Source organism: Lepidochelys kempii, chromosome 3 (assembly GCF_965140285.1).
Source record: "Lepidochelys kempii isolate rLepKem1 chromosome 3, rLepKem1.hap1, whole genome shotgun sequence".
Taxonomy (NCBI): Eukaryota; Metazoa; Chordata; order Testudines; family Cheloniidae; genus Lepidochelys; species Lepidochelys kempii.
The window spans coordinates 27,549,783-27,568,317 of NC_136382.1; the positions used below are offsets into that span (position 1 = coordinate 27,549,783).

The 18,535-nt window shown below is 40.9% G+C and overlaps 1 protein-coding gene across 4 annotated transcripts in view; it reads left to right on the plus strand.

Moving 5' to 3' along the window:
- The window catches only part of NBAS (NBAS subunit of NRZ tethering complex), a 406,503-nt gene that overhangs the window by 309,740 nt on the left and 78,228 nt on the right, over nt 1-18,535 (plus strand). For all 4 annotated transcript variants that reach the window (XR_012157919.2, XM_073335981.2, XM_073335983.2 and 1 more), the window contains one exon: nt 7,331-7,420. Coding sequence is in view for 3 of the 4 variants with exons in the window: in XM_073335981.2 (XP_073192082.2) it covers nt 7,331-7,420 (90 nt within the window). In the remaining variant the exon portion in view is untranslated. The remainder of the gene's footprint in view (nt 1-7,330; nt 7,421-18,535) is intronic.

The window sequence follows — 18,535 nt, forward strand, 5'->3', positions numbered from 1 at the left end:
TATGGTTTATTACTTCTGCATGTTTCTAGGTGGGTGGGGTTTGGTTGGTTGGTTGGTTGGTTTTAGTTGGTTGGTTGGTTGGGTTTTTTTTACAAAGAGCTAGACATCAAACTATTGATGTGATGTTGGTCTCACTCTGTTAAGTTTTACCCAAGTTAGTTCATGGCACCCACTAAATATTTGGGGGACCCAAATTGACAGTGGTACTTAGGAAAATGTAATTTTTATGTCCATTTATCAATACAGAAAAATGACTGCAGGGTTTCCATTCTCGCCATTTTATATGCTTTAAAGTTCGATTCTTGTAAGCGCAGTAAAATACAAATGGTTACTTGGAGTGCTTTGAAATATGATGTGCCTCTTGGAGTGCACGTCAGCATTAGTGATCCAAATTTGGGGTCATTTGAGGATTTCCTGAGTTACAGGCCCTACAAATATGGTTTCTGTGTGCTGCCTTATACTGTTAAACTGAGCGATACTCATGACTGGATGAATCACAGATGTGTTTGAGTTTGATGTCTGTGAACTCATCCATCAATTAACATAACTACGGATAAGTTAATTACAAGTTCCCACCTAAGGAAAAAAAGTTTTGGACTGAATGACTGGAGGCTGCAGCAATCTGAGAGTCATAGGTGGCAATTTTATTTTTGGGGAATATAGTTAAAGTACTGGGTGGGGGAGAGGGGAAATTGGACACGTGAATGCTCCCTGGGTGGGGGGAGGTGTATTAGGTGGAGAGATGTTTAGGGCTGCAGCAAGTCAAGTTTGACCGAAATGGGTGCCATGCACTAATTATGTATTTGGAGAACCCAAATTGTGAACTTTAATTAAGAAAATAAATTTAAGATATTTAAGAAAATGTTCACTTCTTAGCTTGTGTAGATGTGCACTGTGGAAGGATTATAGTGCACATGTGCCATGACAGAAAAACACAATGAGCTGTTTTCTTTGCAGCCAACTTATGCTTGCCTGGGTAGTTTGGGGGAATGTGCCCATGTCGCTGTTCCTGGTGAACACCCCTCCACTGATGTTTCTTCTCCAGAAGTTTGTACTCCTGTGCAATAGAAATTTAATAACTCAGAAAGCTTGCTACACGTTGTCTCTGTTACAATGTGTATTTATTTTAGGGGAGGTTTACTGCGAACACAGCAGAATAGTCAGCAGCCAGTCTAATCAACTTTTTTGTTATGTGGGGTGGGGAGGAGCTGGAGACAGAGGACTTTGGGGAAGGGACAGAGACAAGTAGAGGAGTTGCGGCTGCAGAGCGGGCAGGAAATGAGGGTGGGTGGTAGGCAAGTGTTGGACTGAGTATTTGAGAAAATATATATTTTACAGGTCCCAAGGCAGGGCAAGTGGCTGCTTCCAGATCTTGAAGCAGATTAATGAGTTTCCCAACACACAAAGTGGTCGTTTGCAGCTGACTACCAAGGAAAAGAAATGTGTGTGCTGCCAGAGTTGCCAACACGTGGATTCTGGGAGATTCCATGTTTTGCCCACACTGCAGCATTTAACCAGTGACCTAAGAAGTTGTGATCTACTAGACGTTGTGATGATTCACTCGGGTGGAGCTGATCTGGGCTTTATTCTTAGGATACACAAAACAATGTGTGAGAGCAGATTTGGATCACATCAGAGATTTGTGTGCAGGAGCTGTCTTCTCAGATTTCGCCAAGAGTCTGAATAATTTCTACAGCGTCAATATGAAAGCGATTAAGTTTTGGAAGAACACTAATCAGGAAATTGGAAATGGGCTGACCAGACAATGTGCACTATATGGCATAGAAACATTACCAGCTCTGACATCTCACTGTTTCTGGGAGATGGGGTACATCTACTGGACAGGGATTAGGGGATCTTTCTCTCAAACATAAAACGCTCAGTATTTTGGAACAGAAATCCTGCCTCAGTTCTTCCACCAGCCCTATCACAAACTCCACCCTCCAACCATTTTGAAACATGACCAGGAGCCCCATTCCACTGTAACATAGTTGTTCTTCGCTCTAGGCACTGTGTATGAGTCAGTTATAGAAGGGAGGTAATGACAGCAATAGAGATTTTGTATACAAGGAAGTAAAGTCTTCCTGGAAATCCATTCCCTGCTTGTGATGTGGGGGCGGTGAGCACCTAGGTACAGTAGTGGGGAGGGGGCCAGGTTGGAGGGGGAATGCAGTGAATGGGTCAAGGGCATGGCTGGCAAGGTGTGCGTGTTGGGAGGGAAGGATAGCTGGTTCAGTAACAAGCTTGTGGGACATGATATCTACAACTGCCGAAATGACAGCTAATTCCTACCAGCAATGTATCCTTTTCTGTTTGGGAAAAATAAATAAATAAATAAACCTATGAAATTGAATGGCAAAAAAACCTACATTAATTCAAATTTAAGGTATATCATCCCCTTGAAGAACACTGGGTTGAGCAAGGCTCAAACTTCTGAAAGTCAGGAAATGCAGAGTTAAGGATGCTTTTGCAACCTTAACTCTGTCCTCTTTCAGCAGTTACACTCTATTAACACACATACCTTTACTCTGCCAAGCCCACAGTTGCTGAAATGTACAAGCTCTTCACCTCCCTTTACAAGCCATTCACTCTCACTCACAGGATTCCATCGAATGCTATTATTGGACAAAAAGGAAAACAAAACTGTTTGCCCATGCCGCCTTTCTTCTGTTTCCCTGCAATAGGCAGTAATCAATGGGAATTACTTGCATACACTCAAGGTGCAATCAGCATGTTAGGTGTACCTAAAAGAACTGATGAAGGCAATAGTTCCTCCTGCTTGGTAAAGGTGCGTTTGTGATTTAAGGAGCTGTGAGTGTGATATGCGATCTGAGTTTTGTGCCTGCTGATGTGTGAAAGCAAAAAGAAAGGACTGCATGTGAACCTTCAGGATCTAGTATGCATCATTTCAGTGCAGAACTGTGTACATTTAGGGCTTCTGATTTTAGGTTATAACTAATATGCTGATAAAACATCCCCGATATGAGAAAAATGAAATTAGCATTTATCCAATAAACACCAGAAATGGTTACTCAATTCATGTTGACTTCATCCCTTTCACAGTGCAGTTGGTTTGTATAGGTAAATGTCACTGCTGCTTGGCTTATATCTAAGGGATTGTCTATCCAGAGCAGTCATGTGGACTTTGGGGGTGTGATTTCTAAAGCACACTCACATGTTGCACTTTAACTGGTCCGTGTAGATCCTGCTGTTTCACCTAAAGATTCCCTGGAGTGCTCTAACAGTGCTAAATGAAAAAGTACTATGTTAAAACGCAGTAGGGACAAGTACACCAACCAGGGGTTCAATAACGAGGATGTGAAGCTTAAACTAATCATCTAGAGCATTTTTTATACCTGTAATAAAAATTAAGTAGACAAGAATTTTGGGAAGTACCTGAAAAAAAAAATCTTCTCATTACAGTATACAAGAGATCCTTGAAACTCTGACTTCTGAACATCTATATAGAATGGAAAAAACGCTAAAAATAAGCCTAAAAATTGAAATTAAAAACTCTGAGAAACAGAAGCTCTACACACATTATATAATTAGCAGGGCATGGGACAGGGTATTACTAGGGCTATTGTCAGTAGTGAGCTGGGATATGCGAGCAGTCTAAGCATTTATTATCAACATGTACTCAAGCTAAAGTGTGGTCAGTGTCACGTGTAGCTGGATTGATTAGTGGAGGCACTAATTAGCTCTGTTTTGTAGAGATGTGTTTGTGATTGTGATATGAGGAGATGGGTGTTTCACACCCTCTCACATGATGAAAGGAAAGAGGTGCGTATGTACCTTTAGGATGCAGTATTCATCATTTCTTTGCAGAATTGTGTAGGTTATGTCAGTATCAGGAAATAGGGCTTTTATTACAAAGGACATTGTCAGCAGTGAACTAGAATATGAGAGGACTAATACTTTAATGATGGTGAAGTGGAAGTTAAGATGGTATGCTTTAAGTGTAAGAGAGTTTTAAAAGGCTGTGAAGTGATTCTTCAGTTGTACACATGTGGTATTCTTTCTGGGCAGTTGGCTAAGTGTATATGCCAGGATCTGGAACCTCCTGAATCTTACAGGCCAGTGTCATATGTGTTTATCAAGGCATTGCTCAAAGGAGGAGGGGAGGAGGAAGATTTCAACCTTTTTTTGTCCTATAATAGTGTCAGATAGAATCCTGTAGATTAGAATGAATGAGTGGTAAAAGGAGGTGAAAAGTTTGTACGTTTAAGTGTTAGGATGTAGATATTCAGGCCTGTTGGTAAAGGCCTGTACTCGAAGAATTTAGGTGTATTCTTATCACTTGGCTAGTTATAGAGGTATAAAAGAAAGAAAGAATCAAAATCACTGTCTGCCGGTGTAAGGTCCTTCTCTTACTGTGACAGTCTGAGGCCCTTTGGCTAAGCAGCAGAGGCAGCCATAAGCTGGGAAGTGAACGGTCACATCCTTACATTCCAAACTAGTCCCATTGAAATAAGGTGCTATTGGGCTGTTAGGAATACAATAACCTGTTCTGATAGCGCCTATCACCTCCAGAGAAAGGGAAGTGCCCAGAAAATGTAAAAGGAAACTTAGTTTGATAGCATCCTGTCTGGCAAGAACTCACTTATCAATAACTGGGATGTGAAATCTTCACTTCTGTATTGTTTTGTCATTATAGTTCCCACTTTGCTATTGACAGGTTTCAGAGTAACAGCTGTGTTAGTCTGTATTCGCAAAAAGAAAAGGAGTACTTGTGGCACCTTAGAGACTAACCAATTTATTTGAGCATAAGCTTTCGTGAGCTACAGCTCACTTCATCGGATGCACACTGTGGAAAATACAGAAGATGTTTTTTATACACACACACCATGAAAAAATGGGTGTTTATCACTACAAAAGGTTTTCTCTCCCCTCCCCCCCCCCCCCCCCCGCTCTCCTGCTGGTAATATCTTATCTAAAGTGATCACGCTCCTTACAATGTGTATGATAATCAGGGTGGGCCATTTCCAGCACAAATCTAGGGTTTAACAAGAACATCTGAGGAACAGTGGGGGGGGGGGGGGGATAAACAAGGGGAAATAGGTTACTTTTTATAATGACTCAACCATTCTCAGGCTCTATTCAAGCCTAAGTTAATTGTATCCTTTTGTAGTGATAAACACCCATTTTTTCATGGTTTGTGTGTATAAAAACATCTTCTGTATTTTCCACAGTATGCATCCGATGAAGTCAGCTGTAGTTCACGAAAGCTTATGCTCAAATAAATTGGTTAGTCTCTAAGGTGCCACAAGTACTCCTTTTCACTTTGCTATTGTTTGTCTGTATAATCTCTGTCTGGTTCTGTGATTGTTCCTGTCTGCTGTATAATTAATATTGCTGGGTGTAAACTAATTAAGGTGGTGGAGTATAATTGGTTACGTAATCATGTTATAATATGTTAGGATTGGTTAGTTAAATTTCAGGAAAATGATTGGTTAAGGTATAGCTAAGCAGAACTCAAGTTTTACTATATAGTCTGCAGTCAATCAGGAAGTGAGGGGGTGGGGGAGATGGGAACAGGGAATGGGAGTAAGGAAATTGGAATCATGTTTTGCTAAAGGGGGAAATGGGAACAGGAAATGGGGGTAAGGAAATTGGAATCATGTTTGGCTAAGGGCAGGAATGGGAACAGGGACACAGGTGTAAGGCTCTGTGGCGTCACAGAAGGGGGACACTAAGGAAGGAAACTGGAATCATGCTTGCTGGAAGTTCGTCCCAATAAACATCAAATTGTTTGCATCTTTGGACTTCGGGTATTGTTGCTCTCTGTTCATGCGAGAAGGACCAGGGAAGTAAGTGAGTGAAGGAATAAGCCCCCTAACATTAAGCACTTGTGGTTTTGGCAGTGTGTATTAACAGGGTGTAATCAGGGCATTACTGGTAGAGGGCAACCTTAACTCTGCATTTCCTGATTTTCAGAAGTTTGAGTTTTGTTTAACTCATCATTCTGCAGGGGGATGGCATGCCACCAAACAACTTTAACTCTGCATTAATGTAGTTTTTTGCCATTCAGTCATTTTTAATCTACTGATCCAATGGTATTGACATAGACTGTGACTACTAATCAACATCAAAGAAGAAAATCTGCTAAGGTTTCAAAACCTGCACGTCTATACTTTCCTCAAGGGTCACCTGTGTAGAGTAGTTATTTTCTTAGCCAGGGCACATATTGTCCCTCTGCAGTTGCATAAATTACAAGGTTGTAGAAACTACCATAACTCTAAGGGTAAATGTGAAAAGCACTGTAATTATTCCTCTGCATATTGCAATATCTGATACTCTTTGGGTTATCTCATCTTTGGCGAAGCAGTCATTGATGCCTTTGACATTTTTTGAATTAGTAGGAAGCCATAGTTCTCTGGTATAGAAAAAGGCTGACACTTATTCTAATGATACAATAACTGTACTGTCCTGATGAATTGAAGGGAGGGTATAATCTATCTCTGGTGGTTGAGTTGTTCTTAGCAAACCGAGTTTTGGAAGCATTTGTCTAGCATCCTTAGTTCTTAAAAACTAAAATGAGCCACCCTAAAATAGACAGGTCAGCTTAACCATCAGTGTCCTTATAACAGTTTGTATGAAAAGAGACTTGAGGCTTAAAGTGCTAGTGTAATTCAGTTTCCCCGTAAATATTCAGTCATTTTTCATGTTTATTTCTCTAGACTTCATATAAAAAATTTGAAATTTCATTCCATAAGACAAATGTTTAAAGAGCACTGCAACTTTTATCTTTAGATAAGTAGCTAACAACAGCCACTCCAACTTTTATCATCTTCTGACGTGTAGTGTGTCCCAACTGTGGAAATTCCCTGACTGGAGACATGATTCATAATTATTGTATTTAATCATAGGCAGACTGATTCTTGAAGAGAAAGTATGGTGACACGTTTTGTGCATAGCCTTTAGTCTATTAATAATCAGTGGAGGAACATACCCACACTGAATCATGTTACCCTGCAGATTTTGCCAGTGCATTTCTGTAATTTTTCACCTGGGCCAGGTTTGAAATGGGCATTCTGAAGAATACCAAATGTTCCAGGCCATTTCAACTCTCCAGATTTTTCCCTTAAAGTGCATTTGAGTTCTGTTGTTTTCTCCTGTTGTTTATTTCCATTTTTGCTCCTCACATCACATATGACAAAGAGATAAAAGGTACTAATCAAGTAAGAAAACTGCTAAAGTTGTCACATTTATTGAATATTCATAAATGACCTTCAGGTGTACAGACAAAATTAGATAGTGTGTCCAGAAACCTTTATTCTAAAATAATCATGGTTTTGTATAAACTGGTTTTGTTTGATTCTTTTAACAGTGACAAGGGTGCTGAATGTACTTTGATAAAAGACCCACTTCAGATCCTGGAAGGGATTGTTTCTGCAGTCCACGCAAGTGCTGAAAAAGGGTAAGAATGTATATGAATGCTGTTAACCTGATTTTTAGCGGGTTGTCTATTGTTATAGGCTCACCCATGATCTGACCAGAAAATAATCAGGTTCTTGTCCTGAAATCAGGCTACACAGAATTAAATGTAGAGAGTTCAATATTTTTTAAGGACCCTCAGGGTGTGTGGCTAGAATGCTCATGCTGAGATCAAAGCTGAACTTGAGAGATTTTTATTAAAATAAAGGAAAAAGTTATCAAAGCTCAAAACCACAGAATCAAAAAAAAATAATAGAGTTCTGGGGATACTTATGGTATCATTCCTTACAAAAGCTGCTTAGATTAGCAGACTCACACCCTTCCTGAGTGGACCTGGTGATGGCATACAGAGGATCCGCCTTGTCTCTGGTATGACAAATGAGTCCGATGCTTCAAGTTCGTCAGTGTCCAAGATGGTGGAGAGAAGGGTCAAATGTTGTGTAGCTGTTGTATTGAAAAAGCCAAGCGAAAAGCTAAAGACAAAAAGAACAAAAGGGAACTAAACTAGTTGGATAGAGTACCCCTTCACATGGTGCTTTTGCCCTTTTATAGGGTCTTTGCACTCTCCTGAATATTCATGTCAGTGCCCAACATTCCATGCCCAAATCTTATTTCCTCACCCATATAATCTTAGGGCACACTTACTCTAGAGGCTAGCATATTCATACATATTAACAGCGTAGCCATACATATTAATGCCAGTTATCTCATTCTCAAAACCTGTTACCTTTGACCTGGACCATTACTTCCATGTTCTTGCAGTGTACCTTGTAGTTACCTGTAGGTCGCAAAAATCTTTGATAAGAACATTAAATTCCCTAAAATCTAAAGGGTAACTGGTAGGCCATTTATCTATGCTAAACGTTACAAATACTTATGCTAACTTGCTTTAGCTAATCGTACAGGATACAGGCCAGTAGTTTCCTTGTGTTACAGCCAAATATAATGAAGTAATGTTTACTAAAGTTATTTAATATAAAAATATAAGCCAAATATAATAATATAACTCAAACCAGTAAATAAAGACAGGCTATGATATAGTAGGCTAGTCCTATGGGCTACAATACATCTGAGAAATCCTTTTGCTAACACTGTCAGATTTTTTTGGTCACAATGCTATGACAAGGTACAGTAGCGAATGTGGATATTTTTCTGCAAAGGAGTATACAATGGATTTATTTCTCGCATGCATTATACGACACCCATTAGTAGTACTAGACTTTTGTATAATTTAAAAGAAAATCATACTATATTCCACAACCCCTTGCAATTATCAAACTATACTTACTGAAAGGACTAGAGCCAAGAGCCTAATTACCAGTGGGGATTGCAACATTTTATTGGAAAAGCATCTGAACAAAAAGGTCCATTTTGCATCCTGCTATAAAAGTGACAGAATCCCACTGGGAATTAATTCCAAACCCTAGGATCTGCCATCAAGAATTCCTTGATTGTAGCTCCTGGAAATTCATCCTCTGAACGACTTTCACAATCCATTAGTTACATTTTTTAAAAAAAAAAGCTCTCCCACCTATCCAGTTCCTTGTTAATAACTCCCACTCTAGGAAAAAAAAGGCTTTACTTAATTCTGAATCGATCCTCATCTGTTTGCTGTACAACACTCATTAGCACTATACCTATTTTTGACTAAGCCATAACCAGAAGCAGCAGGCATGAAGCGGGGGGGATGGTAAGGTCTGTACACTTTAGTGTCCTGCCAGTGTTATTTATCATTTTATTGGTTCTCTTAGCATTGCTACTCTTCTGGTGTGTCAGCACTTTCATAATACCTCAGCCTTAAAATTTATTCTGGACTGAAACACGGCATACAAATCTCAGTTTGAGATGGAAAATGTAGTATACCAAACAAAAAAAAAGTGGTCTTATGGTGGTAAATGAAAAAGAAACTTAAGTCAGATATATGTTTGTGAGCTTTTATAATTCAATGTGATGGGGTTTTTCGCTGACTTTGGTGATAGGGGGAATCTCACATCTTTTCATTGGTCCCCATAATTTCACTTGTTAGCTGAGAGAACTGATCCCTGAAAGAAGTGCTGAGCCAGGGCTTTTGCAAATTGCTTATCTGAAGTAACACTGTGCATGGGGAAGAGGCAGAACTCCCCTGTCCTCTCCCAATACACATTAAGGTAGGGGTTCTCAAACTGGGGTCGGGACCCCTCAGGGGGTCGTGAGGTTATTACGTGGGGGGTCACGATGTGTCAGTCTCCACCCCAAACCCAGCTTTGCCTCCAGCATTTATAAATGGTGTTAAATATATAAAAAATTGTTTTTAATTTATAAGGGGGGGGTCACACTGAGAGGCTTGCTATTTGAAAGGGGTCACCAGTACAAAAGTTTGAGAACCACTGCATGAAGGTATGTGTCCACAGCAGCTGAGAGGTGTGATTTCCAGCAGAGGTGAACGTAAACTTGTTAGTTCTGTTTGAACTAGTTTCTAAAACGAGCAGTGGGGCCATGGTAGCACAGGCGGCAGCTTGGGCTAGCTGCCCCAGTAAATACCTCGGGGGTCAGGCAGGATTGTTTTTGAGTTCCTAGCCCTAGCCGCAGCCCATGTCGCCACAGCCACACTACTACTTGTAGGTGCTAGTTTGACTAGAACTAGAACGTGTCTGTCTACAGGCTCTGGGAATCACACCTCCCTGCTGCTTTCTAGACATACCCATACTTAAGGCCCATTGTTGAGCAACTCCATATAAGGGCAGGTCGGGGCATGCTGAGCAGGGAACATTAGCTGCGCCCAGCTCAGCTTAGTTGTAGAAGATCTGAACTGAGCAATCAGTGGCTCTCAAACTTTTTTACTGGTGACCCCTTTGACATAGCAAGCCTCTGAGTGTGACCCCCTCCCCGTATAAGTTAAACACACTTTTTTATATATTTAACACCATTATAAATGCTGGAGGCAAAGCGGAGTTTGGGGTGGAGATTGACAGCTCGCGCCCCCCCATGTAATAACCTCATGACCCCCTGAGGGGTCCCGACCCCAGTTTGAGAACCCCTGCTTTAGACCCTGTCCTTGGCAGACAGCAGCAACAGACCGGCAATTGAGAAAACAGAGTCTAGTAGGATCCTCACTTCCACCTCCTGTTTATCACTTTGATAAATTCAGTGAGCAGTGTGTCTTCAGGTGTCCAGATTAGAGTTGAGAATTGGCTATGCTAAAAATGGCTAGATAAATTAAACTATTGCCAGTTTTTACTTCCATAATCTATGACAACTTTGTTTGTTTTTTAATCCCAAACAGCCTAACATGAAACTGCAGTTCAAAAATGGTCCACTGTGCATTATTTCTTTTCATGTGTTTTTGCAAGCATTTTTACTATGGCTCATACACATCTTTGATATATAAGCCACTCCATCATGTGCTTAATACCCATGTCCTGGGGAAAAAAAATCCAAGTATTGCAAAAACCAAACAGACCAAAACTGTATAATAAATGCTTTAAAAACTTCATAATCCTATATTTCTCTTTGAGTTCATATTATAGGAAACTCCAAAACACGCAATGATTTTTCAGAAGCAGAGGTAAAATGTTAAATGGCAATACCAGAGAACCTGGTTATAGCACTGAGGCATATATCTACTCCTCCTATTTAAGATGGTGGAAAAATTCTCATTGACTTGAGTTAGAGCAGGACTGAGTGCTTCAAGTAATAGTCCATCACGAATAGCCACACTTATAGGTGAGTTTAGGAATACACAGTACAAAAGAGAGACATATATAATCTGTGTCCTGAATGTTAGGAAAACTGACAGACTCTCCATGCATTTTTTGGCTTTAGCTTCTTGTTCATCAGTGTTTGTACAGAGAACTTGAAGTCAAGAGAATGGTACATGACAGATCGTGGCTTCTCTATAGTAGTTAGTGCTGGGGTCTGAGAATCAGCCAGTCCATCCTTAGCACAGAATGGAATTTAAATTTCAATCCCATAAATACCAGGTCTATTAGGCATTGAATACTTCAATAAATTGCTAGTATAACTATACCACTGTAATTATACCAGTACAGCTCCCCATGTGGACACTCTTATTTGAGAGTGAGTGCCTTTTTCTAGTTTAGAATCATAGAATATCAGAGTTGGAAGGGACCTCTGGAGGTCATCTAGTCCAACCCCCTGCCCAGAGCAGGACCAAACCCCAACTAAATCATCCCAGCCAGGGCTTTGTCAAGCCTGATCTTAAAAACTTCTAAGGAAGGGGATTCCACCACCTCCCTAGGTAATGCATTCCAGTGTTTCACCACCCTCCTAGTGAGAGAGTTTTTCCTAATATCCAACCTAAAGCTCCCCCACTGCAACTTGAGACCATTGCTCCTTGTCCTGTCATCTTCTACCACTGAGAATAGTCTAGGTCCATCCTCTTTGGATCCACCTTTCAGGTAGTTAAAAGCAGCTATCAAATCCCCCCTCATTCTTCTCTTCCGTAGACTAAACAATCCCAGTTCCTTCAGCCTCTCCTCATAAGTCATGTGTTCCAGACCCCTAATCATTTTTGTTGCCCTTCGCTGGACTCTCTCCAATTTATCCACATCCTTCTTGTAGTGTGGGGCCCAAAACTGGACACAGTACTCCAGATGAGGCCTCACCAATGTCGAATAGGGGGGAACAATCAAGTCCCTCGATCTGCTGGCAATGCCCCTACTTATACACCCCAAAATGCCATTGGCCTTCTTGGCAACAAGGGCACACTGTTGACTCATATCCAGCTTCTCATCCACTGTCACCCGTAGGTCCTTCTTTGCAGAACTTCTTCCTAGCTATTCGGTCCCTAGTCTGTAGCGGTGCATTGGATTCTTCTGTCCTAAGTTCAGGACTCTGCACTTATCCTTGTTGAACCTCATCAGATTTCTTTTGGCCCAATCCTCCAATTTGTCTAGGTCCCTCTGTATCCTGTCCCTACCCTCCAGCGTATCTACCACTCCTCCCAGTTTAGTGTCATCCGCAAACTTGCTGAGGGTGCAATCCTCACCATCCTCCAGATCATTTATGAAGATATTGAACAAAACCGGTCCCAGGACCGACTCTTGGGGCACTCTGCTAGATATCGGCTGCCAACTAGACATGGAGCCATTGATCACTACCCGTTGAGCCCAACATTCTAGCCAACTTTCTACCCACCGTGTAGTGCATCCATCCAGCCCATATTTCTTTAACTTGCTGACAAGAATAATTGCGGGAGACTGTGTCAAAAGCTTTGCTAAAGTCAAGGAATAACACGTCCACTGCTTTCCCTTCATCCACAGAACCAGTTATCTCATCATAGAAGGCAATTAGATTAGTCAGGCATGACTTTCCCTTGGTGAATCCATGCTGACTGTTCCTGATCACTTTCCTCTCGTCTAAGTGCTTCAGAATTGATTCCTTGAGGACATGCTCCATGATTTTTCTGGGGGGTGAGGTGAGGTGAGGAGTAGTCTGGGAGCTGACCTTGTTCATGAAGAGAGGCAAAAAAAAGCACTGAGTACATTAGCTTTTTCCACATCCTCTGTCACTAGGTTGCTTTCCTGATTCAGTAAGGGGCCCACACTTTCCTTGACTTTCTTCTTGTTGTCAACATATCTGAAGAAACCCTTCTTGTTACTCTTAACATCTCTCGCTAGCTGCAACGCCAGGTGTGATGTAGCCTTCCTGATTTCAGTCCTACATGCCCGAGCAATATTTACATATTAAATACATATTTAGCTTATGTAGCTTTCATTTAATTTTGTTCAGCAAACTCCCTCCCAGTCTGTCTCCACCTCCTCCCTCCCACGCACAGAATACTTACTTGATTCCAGTTAGATGGCAGAATTGCCAGTTTGTCATCTCAATAACACACAAATTGGCCTCCTCATATGATTGGGCCTGTTTTGCATGGGGCTGTAGAAATGGTCCAGGTTCCTGTACTTTCTCCTGTTTTTTACCATCAGTCCCACCTCACGTGAGTCCTTAGTTGCAGCAACACTTCTGGTCAAGAGGCTTCATCCCCTTTCCCATTGCTTCACTGACATATCACTGTAATGGGTGCAATGGTTCACTGTGTAGTTTAAGCTTCAAATGCAATTCCCATAATAGCACTCTACATTGTCCAACCTATTTTGGGATTGCTTTTTTTAAAATTCATTTGTGGGTGAAATTTTCCATTTTTATTAGTCCAGAGATTATTTTGATTTTAATTCGGAGCAAAAAAAAAATTGTTATAACACAGATTGTGACAAACCACTCTATTCAATGCTAATTTGAACTGTTTTCTTTTGAAAGGAGCTGTCTGGAGTCTCAGTTTGTGTACACTGCTAACATTGTGGCATTTAAACACTAATCAATTGTGAAGATCAATGTGACTATGGAAAAGATTACTCAGATTCATTTAAACACACTTCCTTACCTCCTTATACTTCAGCTATTAAGACAGCAAAGCACAAAGCTTCTGTTTCAAAAAAGTCAAAAAATTGAGACGAGTGCTTGCCTAACTTTTGAGAAATGTTCCAACAGTCACTTTTAATTTTCACACTTTTAATTTACACTCGTTCAGCAGAGTGAGTTCTAATTTAGCTCAAGTTCTGAGATAGATAAGATAATAATAGAGCCTAAATAATATTGAAATTCTCAGAACTGAAAACTTAAACTGTCAATGTTTATTATTTCAGACCTTCAAGATAGGATAAATTGGTGTTTTCTGACTGATACTACTTTGCCATCTGTCTTGTTAGGACAAATAAAGGAACATTAGTTATAAATCACATTTCACCTGGAGCCACTTTCTTTTAAAAAAACAAACAAACCCATTGATAGTTTGAAATATTACCAAAGAATAGCAGAACATTGTTTACAGATTTATTACATGGTACTTTGGAGTCTGTAAAGGACTGTGGACTCTTGCCTACAACTATTCGCTGATTTTACTAATCCGTACACTGTAAATACAGTTTTATAATCAGATTGCATTCGTTCTAATATACTTCATGATATGATATAATCTATTCATATTAATTTATTTTCATTATCTGCAGTCCCAACCTCCCCCCAGTTTAATTATAAAACGCCTCTTTTTCTTCAGCAGTGTCCCTATGGGTGCTCCACTTCAGGCGCCTCTCGTGCTCTTCATTGGAGATTTTCAGTTGGCATGGTCCGTTCAGCCTACGCATGCTCCCTATGCCTCCTCGCGCCAGATACTGAGGCTGTAGGAGTGTGAGAGCAAACCACACTCAGGTCCTTCTCAGCTGCCTCAGCCTCAGACACAGCACTAGTCTGGATTTACATCTGTGCCAATTAGTCCCCATCCTTTCCTTTGGAGACCACATTGCTTATGCCCAGCGTACTTGGAGGCAGATTACTATGGACAAGTGGGAAACAGAGGTCATAACATAGGGCTATGCCATCCATTTTACATCACTCCCTCCCTTCCACCCCCCTTCCCTGTCCCTCTTCAGGGACTTCTCTCTCGAGCTTTTATAGAGACAAGAATTGAACTCTCTCCTTCAATTAGGAGCAATACTGCTGGTTTCTCCTCCTCACAAGGGCAAAGGATTTTACTCAAAGTATTTCCTTGTGCCAAAGAAGGATGGAGGGTGGAGACTGATCTTATATCTAAGACTTCTAAACAAGTTTGTAAAGTTTCAAAAGTTTAGAAGGGTGACTCTTGCCGTTATAATTCCTTCACTAGGGAAAGGGTATTGGTTTTCAGCTCTCAACTTGCAAGATGCCTATTTCCATATAATGATATACCAGTTGGACAGGAATTACCTATGCTTGACTAAAGAGCAGGATGATTTTAAAAGATGAGTGCTTCCTTTTGGCCTTTCCTTGGCCCCGAGGGTATTCTCCAAAGTCCTTGCTGTCGTGGCTGCTTACCTGAGACAAAAAGCAATCCTAGTCTTCCCGTACCTCCACAACTAGCTGCTCAAGGGCTGTTCTGACAAAGCCAGAGTTATCCTTATAGTGCCTAAGAGACAGCTTGTCACCCTTACCTGCTTCACCTATATATCTGACTGTTGTTCTAGCTCCCAGCCATTTCTCATCTCCTGTAATGAGATGCAGATCATGTGGTTCATCCCAGCTTAGGGTTCTCCGCCTCAGGGCATGACTCCTCAATGGTTTTTGCCGTTAGAATCCTCCTGTTCTACGGAAGTACAACAGTGTGACTGAATAGTACAAAGAAATCAACCAGTACTACTTTCTGCAGAAATGGAAGAGATCCTTCCATTGTTGTTGTCGTCTTCGCTGCCTCCTGCCTGATTTGGTGCCACTTTGCCATTTTGGATTATCTGTTGCATCTAAACAAATCAGGGTTATCCATTAGTTAGACTAAGATCCATTTGGGCACAGTATCAGCCTTTCATCCTCCATTAGAAAGATTCTTCATATTTGTTCATCCAGTATCATCTAGTTTTATGAAAGATTTGGGGAATCTGTTTGCAGATTAGAAAACCTACGCTGATCTGAAACCTCAGTTACCTTATGAGATTTCCATTCCAATGAATGGCAAACCTAGTCTCTATTGCATTTGTCTATGAAGATGGCCTTTTTGAAGGGATCTGCCAACTCCAATCTCCCTGACATCATGTCAGCCCACAAGATCAGGGAGATTGGAGTTGGCAGATCCCTCCTTTACAGGATTGTTTAAGGACAAGGTCTCTTTACGTCTACACCCTAGAGTCTTACCTAAGGTTCTGTCAGAGCTCCATTTTAATCAATAAATTCATCTTACCAGTGTATTTTTCCTGAAGTGACATAGTTCTCTACAGGAATCCTGTTTATATACAGTGGGTATTAGAGGGCATTTGGCTTTCTATTGAGATAGGACCAAGCAATTTAGAAACTCACCTAGGTTCTTCATTTCCTTCATGGATAGATCCACAAGGTCTTTGATCTCTACTCAGAGACTATCGAGATGGATCTCTGAATGTATTGTCACTTGTTATGATGCTGCAGGCATTCATCCCATCCTCTCCTCCCCACAAAGGGTGATAGCACATTCAACAATATCACAGGCACCATCTGTAGCGTTACTGAAGACTGTACTAGTATCTGAAATATTTAGGGCCACTACATGGGCTTCAATGCACATTTTCAAAACATTATACCCTGATCCATGCTGTCAGATTTGATGTGGCACTTGGTTCTGCTATACCACCTTCAGTTCTGGACTCTATTCTGAAACTGCCTCCTCCATTTGGAGGTACTGCTTGGAAGCCACCAGAAGTGGTGTACTCATAGGGACACTACTCAAAGGAGGAGAAGAGGTTACTCACTTTGTGCAGTAACTGCGGTTCTTTGAGTTGTGTACCCCTATGGGTGCCTTACTACCCGCCCTCATTCCCTTTTGCATAGGACTGATCCTCAGGGGAAGTTTCGGTGGAGAAGGAACTGAGGGTGGTTCGTCTGTGCACCCTATATAGCTTCAGTATCTGGTATGAGGAGCAATAGGGTGCATGCATGAGCTAAACGGACACTAACTGAAAATCTCCAATCGGGGCTCCAGTGGAGCATGTGAACTGTAGTGGAACACCCATAGGGACACACATTTTGAAGAACCATAGTTACTGTACAAAGTGGTAACCTCTTCTTCTCCCTTGCTGATAAACGTGGTTGTTGTGTAACATTAATAACATAAATAATAGGACATTAAAAAGTAATTAAATTGGAAAGGGTGCTATTCAGAAGGAGAGAAGATGGAAGGTCAACAATGGTATAAATCTGTAAGGAAAAGAAAAAATTCTACGTGCTTTTTAAAAGTAGGAAAGAATGATTGTTGGGGGAAGGAGTGAGCAAAAGCACAGCAAAAGCAAATTACTTACCAACCAAGTTTAACTCACTTTTGTAGGCAGAAGATGCGGTAGTACAGACACCATTGGAACCGGGCCTGATCAGAAGGTCTAGTATCTTACTCCATTTGGATGTAATCCACTCAATCAATCCAATACCTTGGGCTAATAACACACACTGATACGTAGACCTTATATGATAAATTACCTCAAATTAGTTGTCCAAATAAAAATGTTAAAAAATTAGTTATCTGGTCAGTATTACCTATTATACTGCCAGGCAGAGTTTGAGTCGTTTAAATGAATATCCTTCTAAGATACCTGTTCCCATTCCAATACCTCCAATAGCAGTTTTCTATGTCTGTACTCAAATATTTCCAGGTTTATTTTGAGGGGGATGGGGAGAGAGCAGAATGAAATATAAACTACTGCAGTATAGGACAGAAACCTGGGAACTGGTCCTCTGGAATTTCCCTGAAAGTTATTGGGGAGAGGGACCCACCCAGAATATCTGTTTGGAGTTAGGACATGGTTATAAATAGAGCAGCCATCCTAACCTACTGTTCCATTGAGCTCAGTCCCCTTCACAATTTCTACAAAGTCCAAATCCTGTACACCATTGAGGTTTTTTTAAAAAGAATAAAGGTACCCAATTCCGTTGAAAACTTTTGCAAATCTTGACTATAAGGGTTAAAAATATGCTTTAATTTCTTAACTGCTTCCAAACAGAGACATCAAAATCTCCTGACCTAACAACCTATCCAAGAGTTAGTGTGCAGCAAGCTGGGGTCTGAATCAGTGTGCCACGGAACTTCTAGGGCATGGCAGCAAGGCCTCTCTGCCAATTAGTGAGCAACAAGATTGTGCACTGTAGATGCACAGCCTGGCTTGCCATGCTCTAAGTCTCCATATAGATAAGCCCTTAGGTTATCACTACTGTGCCCCATGTCACGCTCTCGTGGCGCTATGGGGAAGAATAATATTTTTTTCCTCACATAGAGCGGTTCTCAGGCTTGAAATCATTAAAGCAATTGAGACCTCCTAGGTTAAAAAACATATGGCAATAGCATAGATGTTTTTAACCTAGGTACCTATCTGTAAATGGCTTTTAAGATACAAAGATCATATTAAAAGAGGGGGAAAGTTTGATGCCAAGCTAATTACCTTTCAGGGAAGATCCAGAAACTATGCAAATGACATGAGTGTTTCTTTTCAAGCATTAAAAAAAGTGACTGGATATTTCTACAACCTTAGTTTTGAATTGTGGTGCAATTGAAGGGAACACAGTACTGTAGATGTGATATGTGTTGGGTTTATTAAAGTAAATGGTAGTGTCT